The 12,386-nt window shown below is 48.8% G+C and overlaps 6 protein-coding genes across 6 annotated transcripts; 3 read left to right on the top strand and 3 right to left on the bottom strand.

Moving 5' to 3' along the window:
- Positions 1–541: 541 nt before the first annotated feature.
- Positions 542–1,836, bottom strand: N7537_000567 (uncharacterized protein; the record flags this gene model as incomplete). Its single annotated transcript, XM_056891625.1, has 3 exons — positions 542–1,563; positions 1,655–1,720; positions 1,770–1,836. The coding sequence occupies 3 exons, from the start codon at positions 1,834–1,836 to the stop codon at positions 542–544; spliced, it is 1,155 nt and encodes a 384-aa protein (XP_056756620.1).
- Positions 1,837–2,484: 648 nt separating this feature from the next.
- N7537_000568 (putative COPII vesicles protein Yip3) lies at positions 2,485–3,003 on the top strand (the record flags this gene model as incomplete). The annotated part of the gene is made up of 1 exon (XM_056891626.1): positions 2,485–3,003. One exon carries the CDS (start codon positions 2,485–2,487, stop codon positions 3,001–3,003), a length of 519 nt encoding a protein of 172 aa, XP_056756621.1.
- A 26-nt stretch (positions 3,004–3,029) lies between these two features.
- N7537_000569 (uncharacterized protein) lies at positions 3,030–4,211 on the top strand (the record flags this gene model as incomplete). Its single annotated transcript, XM_056891627.1, has 1 exon — positions 3,030–4,211. One exon carries the CDS (start codon positions 3,030–3,032, stop codon positions 4,209–4,211), a length of 1,182 nt encoding a protein of 393 aa, XP_056756622.1.
- A 1,070-nt stretch (positions 4,212–5,281) lies between these two features.
- On the top strand, positions 5,282–6,295 carry N7537_000570 (Frag1/DRAM/Sfk1 family protein; the record flags this gene model as incomplete). Its single annotated transcript, XM_056891628.1, has 4 exons — positions 5,282–5,336; positions 5,398–5,479; positions 5,537–5,806; positions 5,872–6,295. The coding sequence occupies 4 exons, from the start codon at positions 5,282–5,284 to the stop codon at positions 6,293–6,295; spliced, it is 831 nt and encodes a 276-aa protein (XP_056756623.1).
- Positions 6,296–6,798: 503 nt separating this feature from the next.
- Positions 6,799–8,077, bottom strand: N7537_000571 (tyrosine-protein phosphatase; the record flags this gene model as incomplete). Its single annotated transcript, XM_056891629.1, has 5 exons — positions 6,799–7,294; positions 7,392–7,598; positions 7,657–7,736; positions 7,866–7,902; positions 7,971–8,077. The coding sequence occupies 5 exons, from the start codon at positions 8,075–8,077 to the stop codon at positions 6,799–6,801; spliced, it is 927 nt and encodes a 308-aa protein (XP_056756624.1).
- Positions 8,078–8,643: 566 nt separating this feature from the next.
- N7537_000572 (glycoside hydrolase family 35 protein) lies at positions 8,644–11,765 on the bottom strand (the record flags this gene model as incomplete). The annotated part of the gene is made up of 4 exons (XM_056891630.1): positions 8,644–9,775; positions 9,834–10,335; positions 10,386–11,477; positions 11,531–11,765. The coding sequence occupies 4 exons, from the start codon at positions 11,763–11,765 to the stop codon at positions 8,644–8,646; spliced, it is 2,961 nt and encodes a 986-aa protein (XP_056756625.1).
- Between the last annotated feature and the right edge of the window lie 621 nt (positions 11,766–12,386).

A 12,386-nucleotide genomic window follows, 5' to 3' on the forward strand; every position in this document is an offset into this window, starting at 1 on the left:
AATGAAACATCTGAATATTCGAAACAAGTCTAGAGATACAATGAAATTCTCCCATTTATACTAAACTAATCAAGTGTTGGTGCCCAAACCGGTGGGTATGGTAGTATCGGACAGCTGTACACCGCACTAGTTGTGTCTGCGGTTGGGGAAGCGCATTGGCCCTCTGGCAGACCCGCCTATCAGCCTGCCAAAGGAATGGAGTAGAGAGTACGAATCTTGCCGGTAGACCGATCTTTGCGGGGATACTCGTAGTACCACAAATATGAGATGGATCTGCAAGGAGTGAGTAAATATCGTACTGTAACGTTTGACCGTACACGGTATATCAATGACCAGTAGCTGGCCAGCGTCATTCTGCCCTGAAGTTTTAGATTTGAGAAAAAAAAAAGTTATGTGTACATTTTGGTTTCTACTTCGGGTATTACAAACACCCGAGCAGAAATTCTATAGTAAAACAGCCTTAGGGAACTTTTATGATCAGCCTGTCGAGCAGAGAAAGCAATGGCCAACGGCCGAGGTGCAGCAATACAACTGTCCAAATCTATGATCGCTGGGAGCGCCTGTTGCGCTTCCGAGAGCGGGAGTTAGAGGTAGCAGTGGTCTCAGCTTCCTCAACCAGCTCATCGACCTCATCAGAATCCACTTCCTCCTCAGCGGAAGATCCTAACACGCGACCAACAGTCTTGTTGAAGCACCAAATGGGAAGCTTGAACACCATGGTCTCACGGATAGAGGGGCGTTCAATCTGATCAATGTCGAGCAGGAACTCCTGGCGCTCGCCAGCCTCGTTCTGCTCTTCCAAGAACACATTGCCAATAGAATCGACAATCAGGGTCTTTCCATTCTCAGCAACGACGCGCTTGCGCTCGCCAGTGCTAGCAACCTGCTCGGTAGGAGTAGAAGTACCAGAGGAAGCACGAGCGCTCACACGGGCACCTCCTCCCTTCTTATCCTTCTTGTTCTCTTTATCCATCATGCGCTTCTGGCGACGGTTGACAGCCACGGCACCAGCATCACCGGATTCAGGGGCAGGAGCGGGAGGCGCGGCGGCGACCGAGTCGATACCAGGAACAGCCATTTCATCGCCCCAGGCGGCTCTGCGGGCCTGGCGAATGTAGCGATCCACAAATTCGCGCTGGCGCTTCCAGCTAAGGACCAGCGCGGCGTAGTGAGCACCACCACCGAAAACTAGGAACAGACCCACCAGCACGGAGCCCAGACCGGGACGGAAGCGCGAGTAGTAGTATCCGGTTCCCTTCCACAGAGGGAAGCCATTCTTGAGGAAGTGGTCGTAACGCTGGCGGTTGGGGCCACGCAGGACGTTGGCGACGAGGTTCAGACGGGCAGAGCGGGCGTCAGCGTTCTTGACTGCGGCGTCAATCTCCCGCTGAGTAGGTCCCTTGTTGACATTGACCCCCTGGTTGGACTTGGCCTTGCTCTTGTCCTTGGCGTAGTTGGCGATGAAGGCGCGCTTGACCTTGTCCGGGTGGATGGTTCTCGACTTCTTGCGGTAGGCCTTGGTGATTTGTTCCTGATTGGCATTGGGACGGATCTCGAGGAGGTCTGCAGGTCGGGTATAGATGTTAGATACGTATCCCTGAAGATGAAAATGAAAATGAAAGTCAATTGCAATGCTAGCAAAGGCATCACATACCGTAGAAAGTCACATTGGCACCTTCATTTGTGGCCACCTCATTTTGTAGACCAAAGATCTCATAGTCTGTTTTCGAGGTCAGTATGGGAGTTTCTCCGGGGTAAATAATACCCACCTTCTTTGGACCAAGCAGCGACGAGGCTGAAGAAGACGAAGAGCGATAAAAAGGCAAATGACTTCATGGTGATAGCGGTCAATGCCGCAGAAGCCAGAAAGAGAAGTATAGAAATGAACGAATAAGCTGTGTGTTAGTGGAGGACATGTAGGGAAAAAAAGCGGTCGGGCGTTTATCCAAGAACCAAACGTGGCCCCAATCGACTTGGTGTTTTTACTGTTTTTTTACTGTTTCATCCTTTTTTTTAGTTTTTTTTTTAATTTGAGGGGAAATATAGTTGGGCTCTGCATGAATAATTGCATCTGGGCGTATTCCTAGGTATATATATAGAGAGAGATCTAGATTCCCATGCGTAGTTTATTTCTTCTGTTTCTTCTTCAGCCCTGAAGGACTCCTAGGGAGCCCAGGATCTGGATGACAGAGACCCGTTACTATTATTAGGGTCTATTTTGTTATTATTTCTACCTATTTCATCTCATTCATCTTATATTACTTGATACCTTACTTGGTGAAACAACCGTGCTCTGACTAAAAAAAGTCGAAAGGGGAAAAGGCCCAAAAAAAAAAGTGACTGCCTCTCCGACGTGTTGTTTCCGGCTCTCTGACTCTCTTTCCTCTCTATCTATCCACTTTGTCCACTCTATCACTTTATTACCTGTCCAATCTTCAACCTTTTTATTCTTTTTCCCCCTTCTCAACCTCTTTCTCATTCAAAATGGTTTCTATTCCAATTGATGCGCTCACTTCGCGTTTTGGCGATCGCTTCAACAACCTCCGCAGCACCTCGTTGAGTACACGCTTCGCCAATCTGCGCCCGATTTCCGAGTTCCTCGATGTCAAGCGCCTTTCCAAGCCTGCCAACTTCGGTGAAGCCCAGAGCCGAGTCAATTACAACCTGTCCTACTTCTCTAGCAACTATGCCGTCGTCTTTGTGATGCTCAGCATCTACAGCTTGCTGACCAACTTGGTGCTGCTGTTCGACATGGTCTTTGTGAGCTGTGGTCTCTACGGTATCAACATGCTGCAAGGTCGGGATCTGGATCTGGGCTTCTCTCGCTTCACCACTTCGCAGCTCTACACCGGACTACTCATCGTCGGTGTCCCCATTGGCATCTGGGCTTCCCCCCTCACGACTGCCCTGTGGTTGATTGGCGCTACTGGCGTGACCGTTTTCGGACACGCTGCGTTTTTGGATAAGCCGATCGAGAATGCTTTTTCCGAGGAGGCGGTCTAGGTGGTCGGCCGCGAGCTCCTTTTGATATGCCCTCATGGGGAAGACCACCGGGGGCACGAACGGGGAGAAATACTAGGGGACGCGCGGCTTGGGAGGAGACACGACTGGAGGAGGTGGATAGTGAGGAGGATCCATACGGGCGGGAGCTGGTGCGGGGCGGTCGATACAGGCAGGAGTATGGAGGGCGAGGGCCGCGGAGGCGACCTGTAGATTATGAAGACTTGACGGATGAATCTGAATCGGTTGAGGGAGGAGAATACGATCTATACGACCACGAGGATAGCACGGTGGCCTATGCGATTCAGTTGGCCATGCGGGACAAGGAAGATCAATTGGTGGACACAGCGCTCGAGCGGATTCGCCGCGCTCAAGTTCTGGGGAAAAAAAACGTCCGGCTGTCGAAACGCGAACTGGAGGCCTTGGAGCGCAAGCGCCAGCAGACGGACGGTTTAAGCAAAAGCCGGCGCCCGTCCGCCACTTCTGTTAAGGTGACGTCGCGTCCATCATCTCGACGGAGCGCAGTTGTTGCACCGGAGCAGCTCTCCGGCGCGTATCCGACCTTTACGCCGGATGCACACAGCACCTGGGCTCGAGGGACGGCTAATAGCCGGCCGTCCAGCTCATCTTCTGCTCGTCCCGGGACCCCAACAACACAATCTCTTCGCCCCCAGCAGTCCAATTCACCTCTTCGACCTACCTACCCACCATACACCCCAGAGCGCTTTGCCCCCAATGGCCGACCACAGTCGATGCAACAAGCGCCTGTTTTCCAACGGCCACTGCCAGACGATCCCCAATGGGCCCCACCCTACTACAATACCATGCCGATGAGCCCATACGGGGAACCCGCGCCATACCAACCACCGCAGGTTCCCGCCGATCTCCGGGCTGGACAGCAGAATCGAATGAGCTATCCTTCAAGTCTTCCATACCCAGCTTATCCACCTCAATCTCCGGGCAAACGTCCGCCACAAGGCACAACGCAGACTCGGGGCGACCTAGCTCCAGCTCCAACTCTAGCTCCCACTCTAGCTCCCACTCTAGCCCCATCCAAGTTGGGGTCGGAGGAATCCAGTGAAGAATCGGAGAGCAGCGAGGATGAAGTGCAGATCGTCAAGGTGGCCAAGGTGGCTGAGCACAAGGCCCCGCCAGTTGCAGTTACGAGACGGCCGGTTACTGGAACCACTCGTAAACGGACCAGTCGATGAAGATGACGTGTCTCTCAACGTTGCCCTATCTTAGATTACTATCGGCCTGGGGAAATCTTTTTTTTTCTTCTTTTCTTTTCTGCTTTACTGTTTTTGATTCCATCATTGCGGTCTTTCCGTACCGCGAGGCGTTTTTAGGTAGACTGGTCTTGGACTACAAGCATATTATTACTTCCACTTTTTTGGCTTTGGTACATTGTACGTAGATCTTTATAAGGCTTGGAATATGAAGTTTAAGTATATAAGTGGACCGATGCGACATGACTGAAAGCGTCTTGACATCTGATTACATATGTAAGTACTGTATTCCGTCAGCCTCCAAACCTTCGACCTGAGTTTTTTCCGCCAAGTATTCAGCCACCCGGCGTATCCGCAGATCATAGGATAACCTTGGGCTATGTTATGGATTGCACCATATTACTCTGTTGAGGTACGATGCTAATATAACGGAGTACAAGTACATAACCCTTAGAGTAAATATTGCCGATCATTAGGACCAGGCTGTGGGGGCGCGCAATTTTTCTAGCTTTTTTCCTGCCTTGGCAGTCCTGGAAATGACGTCGTTATTCTACTCTCCATAAGGGTGTCTAAATTATTCTATGGCTTTAAATCATTTCTTCCTTCTCTGCTTTTCCTTTCAAGTCTACCAACCCGGGTATAACAAAAAAAAAAAATACATATATATCGATCCCCTTGCGCATCATCGTTGTCCCGGTTCTAATTTGACATCCCTTTGTTGTCTAAGCGCCACTGTCGCCCCCTTTAAGATTTATCATTTTGAACCTGGAATGCTGTATTCCTGTGATACATTGTAAATACAAACAGGGATATAGGTGAGTTGCACGGTTGGAGAATCATACCTCGGATCCACACCTTCTTTCTATGCTACATGGAATCACCGATATTGAAGAAGCTGCGACCTGACAGGACCATATAGGCTCACCTGCGCATTGCTGTATTTTCAATCCACTCTCTTTTGAATTGGACTTTTAGCGGACATACAAAACCCTCATATACCTCTCCATTGCATCGGAATTGGTCTCGAGATACAACTCAAAACAGTCGCAAAGATGTGGATTATATCGTTTTGGATATTTCCATTGGTGTCAGCCTGCATGTGGGTTGGTAAGGCACCCCTGCACTGAACTGGATATCTTGTTTTGGGCTGCAGCTAACTGGGTCTTAGCAATGTTGATTGCCATGCTGGTCACCTGGGTTGAAGATGGGAGACCGCATTACGCCAGTATGGATGCCGGACAGACGATTGCGTATGTTTTCATTCTCCACACCGTTTGCCCATCCATGCGCTAACAGGATTGTCATAGGTACATTTCAGATGTCGGAGCCCAAGGCTTGAAGCCGCTGTTCGTTGCAGGCAGCGCGGTCACCGTCGTCTTTCTCGATTTAGCTTTCCTCTCCGAGCGGTGGCTTCGACACTCCAACCAGTTGGCCGCGAACAAAGGTAGATTGGACAAGACATGCGCTATTCTTTCAATCTTCTTCGCTATTGCCGGTGCTGCGGGTCTGATTCTGCTCTCTGTCTTTGATACACTCCGCCACCCGAAATTGCACGACGGGTTCATCGGCCTGTTCATGTGAGTCCTGTCCACGTTTGGAACTATGCAGCCAACAGCCAACTAACCAATCAATTTCTCTCCAGTGGCGGATACGTCGCTAGTGCCATATTGGTGTGTATCGAGTACCTCCGCATCGGAATCTTCTACCGTCGCGAGCACCGTGTCCTGCTCGCCAGTTTCTTTATCAAGCTCGTCTTCGTCATTGTCGAGCTCGCACTCGCTATCGGCTTCGGTGTCTGCATCGGTAGCAATAAGTCCTCTAAACAAAACCCTGGCGCGGTTCTCGAGTGGACCATTGCTTTCGTCTTCACCGGCTACATTCTCTCCTTCGTCGTCGATCTACTACCTTCCGTGCGCACCCGAAACCACGTGCCCCAGGGTGAGAAGTACCTGATGAACCAGGGTGGACTCAGTGGAACCCGTGAAGAGGGTGTCTCCATTGAAGAGCCGCTGACCCATGACTCGATGGGCCCGACCACCGGCTTTTACCGTGGCCAGCGGGTCTAAGTAATTCCCTTTGTGATTTTTCATGTTCCTGTATTTACTTATATGACGTGCACGATGTCATCTGATACTCTGCTTTTGCTAATGTTTTTTTGGATACCTGTTGTGGATACTCTTATATATAGTGTTTTCTGGGAAATTTGGTATACACCGTTAGAGCCAATATGTTGGCCTTGGAATAATTGTTTACATATATAGATATCTATTCAATAACCTTACATTTATTTTCCACTGGATCTTTCGTAACATTCCTTTTCTCAGTCTATTATTCACTGGACCCAAAAATGAAGACATGCAATCCTCCATCATTCATTAATCTCGCATCCAAATGCCCATGTAATAAGAAATGCTAGACCCATCCCAATGCCAAGGTCATTATCGTATCTACATATCCCATATCAAATACAAAAAGCCAGCCACACCATATATCCAAATCCCAATCCCAAAATCCCAAATCCAGAAAAAAAAGAAAAAGAAGAAGAAGAAGAAGAAGAAGAAGAAGAGAATCAAACCAAAAACTTCGCCCTAACCCTCTCCTGCATTTCAAACCCAACCCCAACCCTCTCCAAATACCCCCTAACACCCCCATACCTCGTCTCAAGGTATTCAGTAGTATCACTAACGAAACCCGTCGGACAACGCGTATAATCCTCCCCAAGCCCAATAGCCCTAATCTCCTCCATCCTCTCCTCAAACTCCGACACAAGCTCCAGTTCCGAGCGACTGTAATCATCAACAATCGCATCAACCGGCACACCCCCAACAAGCAGTAACATAAGCATCACAACCAGACCCGTGCGGTCTTTTCCCTGCGTGCAATGCACTAAGGTTGGATATGATTCCTCGCACGCCAGGATCTCGAATACGGAGCGGATCTCGCCCATGCTTGAATCGAGCGTGTCTTGCGCTAGTCCGGTGAGTCCGCGCGGTTGCATTGCAGACCCGCAGACTAGACGCACGGCGTCGCTGCGGTAGCCCGTTGTAACCAGGCCGATTGCTTTGCTGTTGGGTATTAGTACTCGTTTTTTTTTTGGTTTTTTTTTTTTTTTTGTTCATGTAGGTATTGTAATGTGTTGTGGATGGTGGGAGGGCACGTTACAGATATGTGAACCAGTCCAATTTGGATAATAGGGCGCGTTCGAAGCCTTTGCCTGTTAGGCTTATTAGAGCTCGTTTTGAGCCGGGGATTTGGAGGAGGTGTTCGTCTGGGTTTGTTGGGATTGGGTCTGTTGGTGATGGTGATTTTTCGGAATCTGATTTGTAGTTTTCGCTTCGACGTTTGCGCGTGCCCATTTGGTGTTCTGTTCTGTGTTTGGTATTAGTTGGATTCGTGATTTTCTGTTGGCGGTCTTGATTTGACGTACTGGGAACGGAGATCAATGACGGTGTGGATTTGTAGTTCTTCTGTTAAACGGCGTATATCTCGTTCTGAGGCATCATCGAGCTAGAAATTTCCAATTTCGAATTAGTTTTTTTTTTTCCTTCGTGCTTTTTGGTTTGCTTATTCTGACAACGCATCAATGCATCGGAGTCATTGGAGTCATTGGAGTCATTGGAGCGGGGTTAGAATTACCCTCGCACTGCGGAAGAACACGCCTTCTTTCAAGATTCTATGCAAATTGTTAGTCTTTTGTAAGAGACATGGACCCTATCTCGCTGTCAACGCGTCTTAACTCACTCTTTGCGACAAAATTGGTTAACTGACCGGCCGACATCACGGAAATTGATGATGTTGTCGAAAGGCCGATCGGGTGAGTCTAGGTCCACGCTGTTATGACGCGACATTATGAATTAGGGAATATAAATTATAAACAGGATAGGATGTTTAGAAATGAGGAGGATGGAACGTGTTTAAACGTGTGGAGAAGTACAAATGGCGGTGGACACGAACGTTGGGCAGACATCGCGTTTTGGCCGATAGTCGCCTGGACAATGAACTGTTTTTTATTTTGTTTTTTAGTTACATTTTATTCAATTGTCATTGGTTATGAGGATTTATTTGGTGACTTGGTGACTTTGTGTCTTGGTGTTTTGGTACCTTGAAAGAGTTGACTATATATAGCAGAGACGGGTGTTTCTAAGTATCTATACTAAAGTCCTTTTTTGTATACATTTCTAAATTAATTGACAGGGGTCCTAGCTTACAGTCTGTTTTTGAACTTCCTACTTCAAGTACTTTAGTCTAATGTAACTAACAAAAAAAAAACAAGGAAGTAGGGGGATCCATACAAAAAGATGAAAGTGATAAAACAGGTAGAGCTAGACAAAGAAAGTACTTAGATCTAGACCTCGGGCAGAATTCCAACCGACGATCTCAAATCCAATGTGTCACACCATATCACATTTATCAACTAAACATATTGGCCCCGGTTGTCCTTGTATTGTGGCTGCAGGTAGGACCAATCGGGATTGAAATCAAATCCAGTGCGATAAGCTCCATATGCAACCAGATCCACCTGACTCAATCTCGCCCCCTGCTCCGTCAGCGCCCACAGACTAATCGCCAACGTATTCTTCCCCCGGTTGTTGATCACACCAGGCGGGAAAGGGAACCTAGTCTGAGGGCCGATGTGCGGTAGGTAATGACCGAACTGGTACCCATTCATGAAGATCTGGACAACTGCGGGGAAATCAGATGCACCGACCTGCAGACCAATCGGAACGTCCAGGTCGGAGTCCAGGTCGAGCTTGAAGGTCGTCGTGTAGAACCGGCCTGCGGCACCAGATACACCGTCCAGAGGACTGTCCGATGTTGCCGTTTTGGACGCTTTGTATCCGGGAAGATGCCAGCCCAGGCGTTCTCCATACAGACCTCCTTCGTTCATGGGTCCCCGAACGGGATCGATGTTGGCTTCGCCTCCTGCGTTGCCTTGGATGCGCCAGGACGTGAAATTCCCGCCAAGGAGAGTAGCGCCTAGTATACCACGCGGGTTTTGCGCCCCGTTCGGTGACACGTTTGCCTGGTCGTGGCCTGTGTAATCCATAACAACCGTCAGAACATTGTCGGTCTTGCGGAGGGTGGAGCTGTTGAATAGTAGCTCCGCTGATGTCGCGGCTAGGGCGGGATCACCAACGGCTCCGCCAACATAGACTCCGTTTAGCCAGGCGGCCCAGCCAGCGGCGACGCCGTTCTGGACAGTGAGATTTGCGCCTGTCGCGGCCACGCCGTCGAACCGTCCCCGGTAGATTTTCGTTCCGGCGTGGTAGCCGTAGTCGCCGGAGTAAAGCACCGGAAGTGTTAGTGGTGCTACGGAGTTGACCGAGGTCGTTTTGTTACAGACCGTCCAGCGAGAATCGTCATAGCCTGGCTTGATCTCTGGAAGTGTGTCTTGCGCTTTCCATGATTTCAGGGTTGGCAGCGAGGCCTTGACATTCTGGGCTCCTGGAGCAGATCCGATCAAGCTGCCGTAGGCTGTCTTCTTGGTTGATATCTCCTTGCCATTCCACTTGATCTTAGTGACCTTTGGGTTGCCCGTGTAGACCCTACAATCACATATTAGCCAACAACTTGGTCGAGAGTTTAGTATTGTATCGTACTTACTCGAGAGATGTCGTGTTTGCGTTATCACCAATAAGACTAACGGTGTTCCCGCTCACACTTGCAGTGCGAACGAGATATGGCCCAAGGGCAATGATTTGTTCATTGGGAGTCACACGCGGATTGGAAGTAGTCGGTACTGCGAAGAAATTCCAAGCTGTCTCTTTGTCGAGAAGATAGACTAGTACGCCGTGCGAGAATTTCAGCACCGTCGTGCCATCTCCTTGAGTGTATGTGTATTTGGTGCCATGATCCGATGCGGCGGAGCTCACTTTAGAATTGCCGTATGTTTGGAAAGTTACATGGGTCGGTGCATCTTTGAAGACAAACTCTCCTTTCTGTCCAATATTCAAATAGAAGACGATGACATCTACATCGAGGGTGGCATAGGTCAAAACCTCGGCGGATGAATAGAGCAAGCTGGAGCCATCGCCGATTTGATAGTCGGTGACTATAATTTTGCTCTGGCGGCCGGCTAACTCAATATTGGGGATTGTGAGGGCCCCTGTTGTGTAGAGTCCGAAGTTAGCACAATTCATCCTCTCAAACACATACTGGAGGAGTAAATACCAGCCGAGGTGTTGACATTAAGCGAAGTAGTAGTCACAGCACGAGACGAACTAGTAGAGTGCGCCAAAACATAGAAACCGGCGTGGGTTTCTGGGTTTCGCAAGGCCCAGGTATATATACTTGCGTCACTCGTGTACCCCGTTCCATTCCCTTCCATTTGCGTTTGTAAAAGACCGGACGACACACGAGTAAACAGCCCAATCAACTTGGTCTGCTTGAGCTTGTCCCGAATCTCACGAGTCTCTCGCATGGGCGCAGAGTAGTCATATGAAGTATAGACAACCGGAGCAGCACTGTTTCCCCAAGAAGTTGCCCCCATAACCATATAGATATTCTGCAATGTGACTCTGGAGCCGATATTATTCTTATAATAGACATCGGCGAATTCAGGCGAAAGCTCCGTAGAACATTGATCATAGAAAGTCCCTCCCCAAGCGGAGAACCAACCGCCCTCAAACTCTGGCAGGTATTCAGGTTGAGAACTCGAGTAATTCTGGAACCACTGGTAGTAAGTGCGGACGAGATTGAACCCAGTGTCTGGGTTGGTGCAGGACAGACCACCAGGGTAGGAGTCCAAACCATAGATATTGACGGCGCCGCCCACATCTTGATAATCCGTGGACCAGCTCATAGAGCGCATTCCCTTCTCGTTATGTGTACTCGGGACGACGATGCCAGCTTCACTGAAGGCAGCTTTGACTTGTTCCATGTACTTGACAACAGTGTTATCAGCACTATGAGTTGTCTCCTGCAGTTCATTCTCGTGCTGATTGAGAATGACCGGACCGCCATTTGTGATTTGGTTTGCGGCGATAATCTTTCCAATCTTCTGGATCCACGGATACCATCGGTCATGGTAGGAGCTTGCGCTCGTGCGCGCGCTACCCATTTGACCATTGGATGCCCACAATGCGAAGCCACCAGCAGAGGTCTCGGCATTACAGTAGGGTCCCGCGCGCGCGATCACATATAGTCCTGCCTGCTTGGCATAATCGAAGACGCGCTGGACGTCATGGGCGCCGTTCTCGAAGTCGAAAGTATCCTCAGAAGCGGAGTGGAAACTCCAGAAGAAGTAGACTAATCGAGATGAATATCAATGCTAAAAAAAAAGTTTCTGTCAAGTCACTCACTAGAAATTGCATTAAACCCGTTTGCGCGTAGTTTTTGAAACACGTCGAGCCATAGCTCCGGCACAGGGAGTCGCTGGTAGTGGAATTCACCGGAAAAGACATATACCCTTTCCCCTTTCACGGAGAGGCTATATTTATCCCATGTCACGTCAGTAGTCTTGCCATTATCTGTCGCAGAGACGAAATTGCTGGATATGAGTCCAAGGAGGACCGGGAGAAGTGCGAGGAAGCGCATTTTTGGGTGCTATACAGGTACCCATTTTGGAATATGACTTATTATAATGGGCGTGTTATTCGGTCCTCGCTATAGAGATACCCCGTACTGTGCTCGGATTGGTGGATGTTTTGGGGATCAGATGTCAGATTAGGCAATTTTCCAGGGCCGTGAAGATGCGGGGGAATGACCGGGTTTCGACCGCAGAAAGGGGTTTTACATTTGAATTTGAATGGGCTTTTGGATATTTGAACACAAATATGACTCTAGTACTCTTTCACATATAACCACATTAACAGGTAAATTCTAACAAAATAGGAGGTGCGGTATGCTCCAGCCTACTCTAACTTCACTTTTCAACCGTCCGCTACCAGATATGGCGAGACAGAGGTGACGAGACTTTGATACACTTTTCTAGCTTAAATGCAGTATGGAGTATATAAAACTTGAACCATAGCATAATAATTAATTGAATAAATACACATGAATCTAGATATCATTTATCAAATACCCGTTTGCAGGAACTGTGCCTTTCACACCTCATTTAACAGGTTGTGACTGATTACCCTAGGCATTTAAATATCGCAGTGGAACCGTAACCATAGCATCTGTGATCATTCTAAAACAATTCGACATTCAGAT

The sequence above is a fragment of the Penicillium hordei genome (assembly GCF_028827395.1).
Source record: "Penicillium hordei strain IBT 12815 chromosome Unknown utg000001l_segment0_segment0, whole genome shotgun sequence".
In the NCBI taxonomy this organism is placed as follows: domain Eukaryota; kingdom Fungi; phylum Ascomycota; class Eurotiomycetes; order Eurotiales; family Aspergillaceae; genus Penicillium; species Penicillium hordei.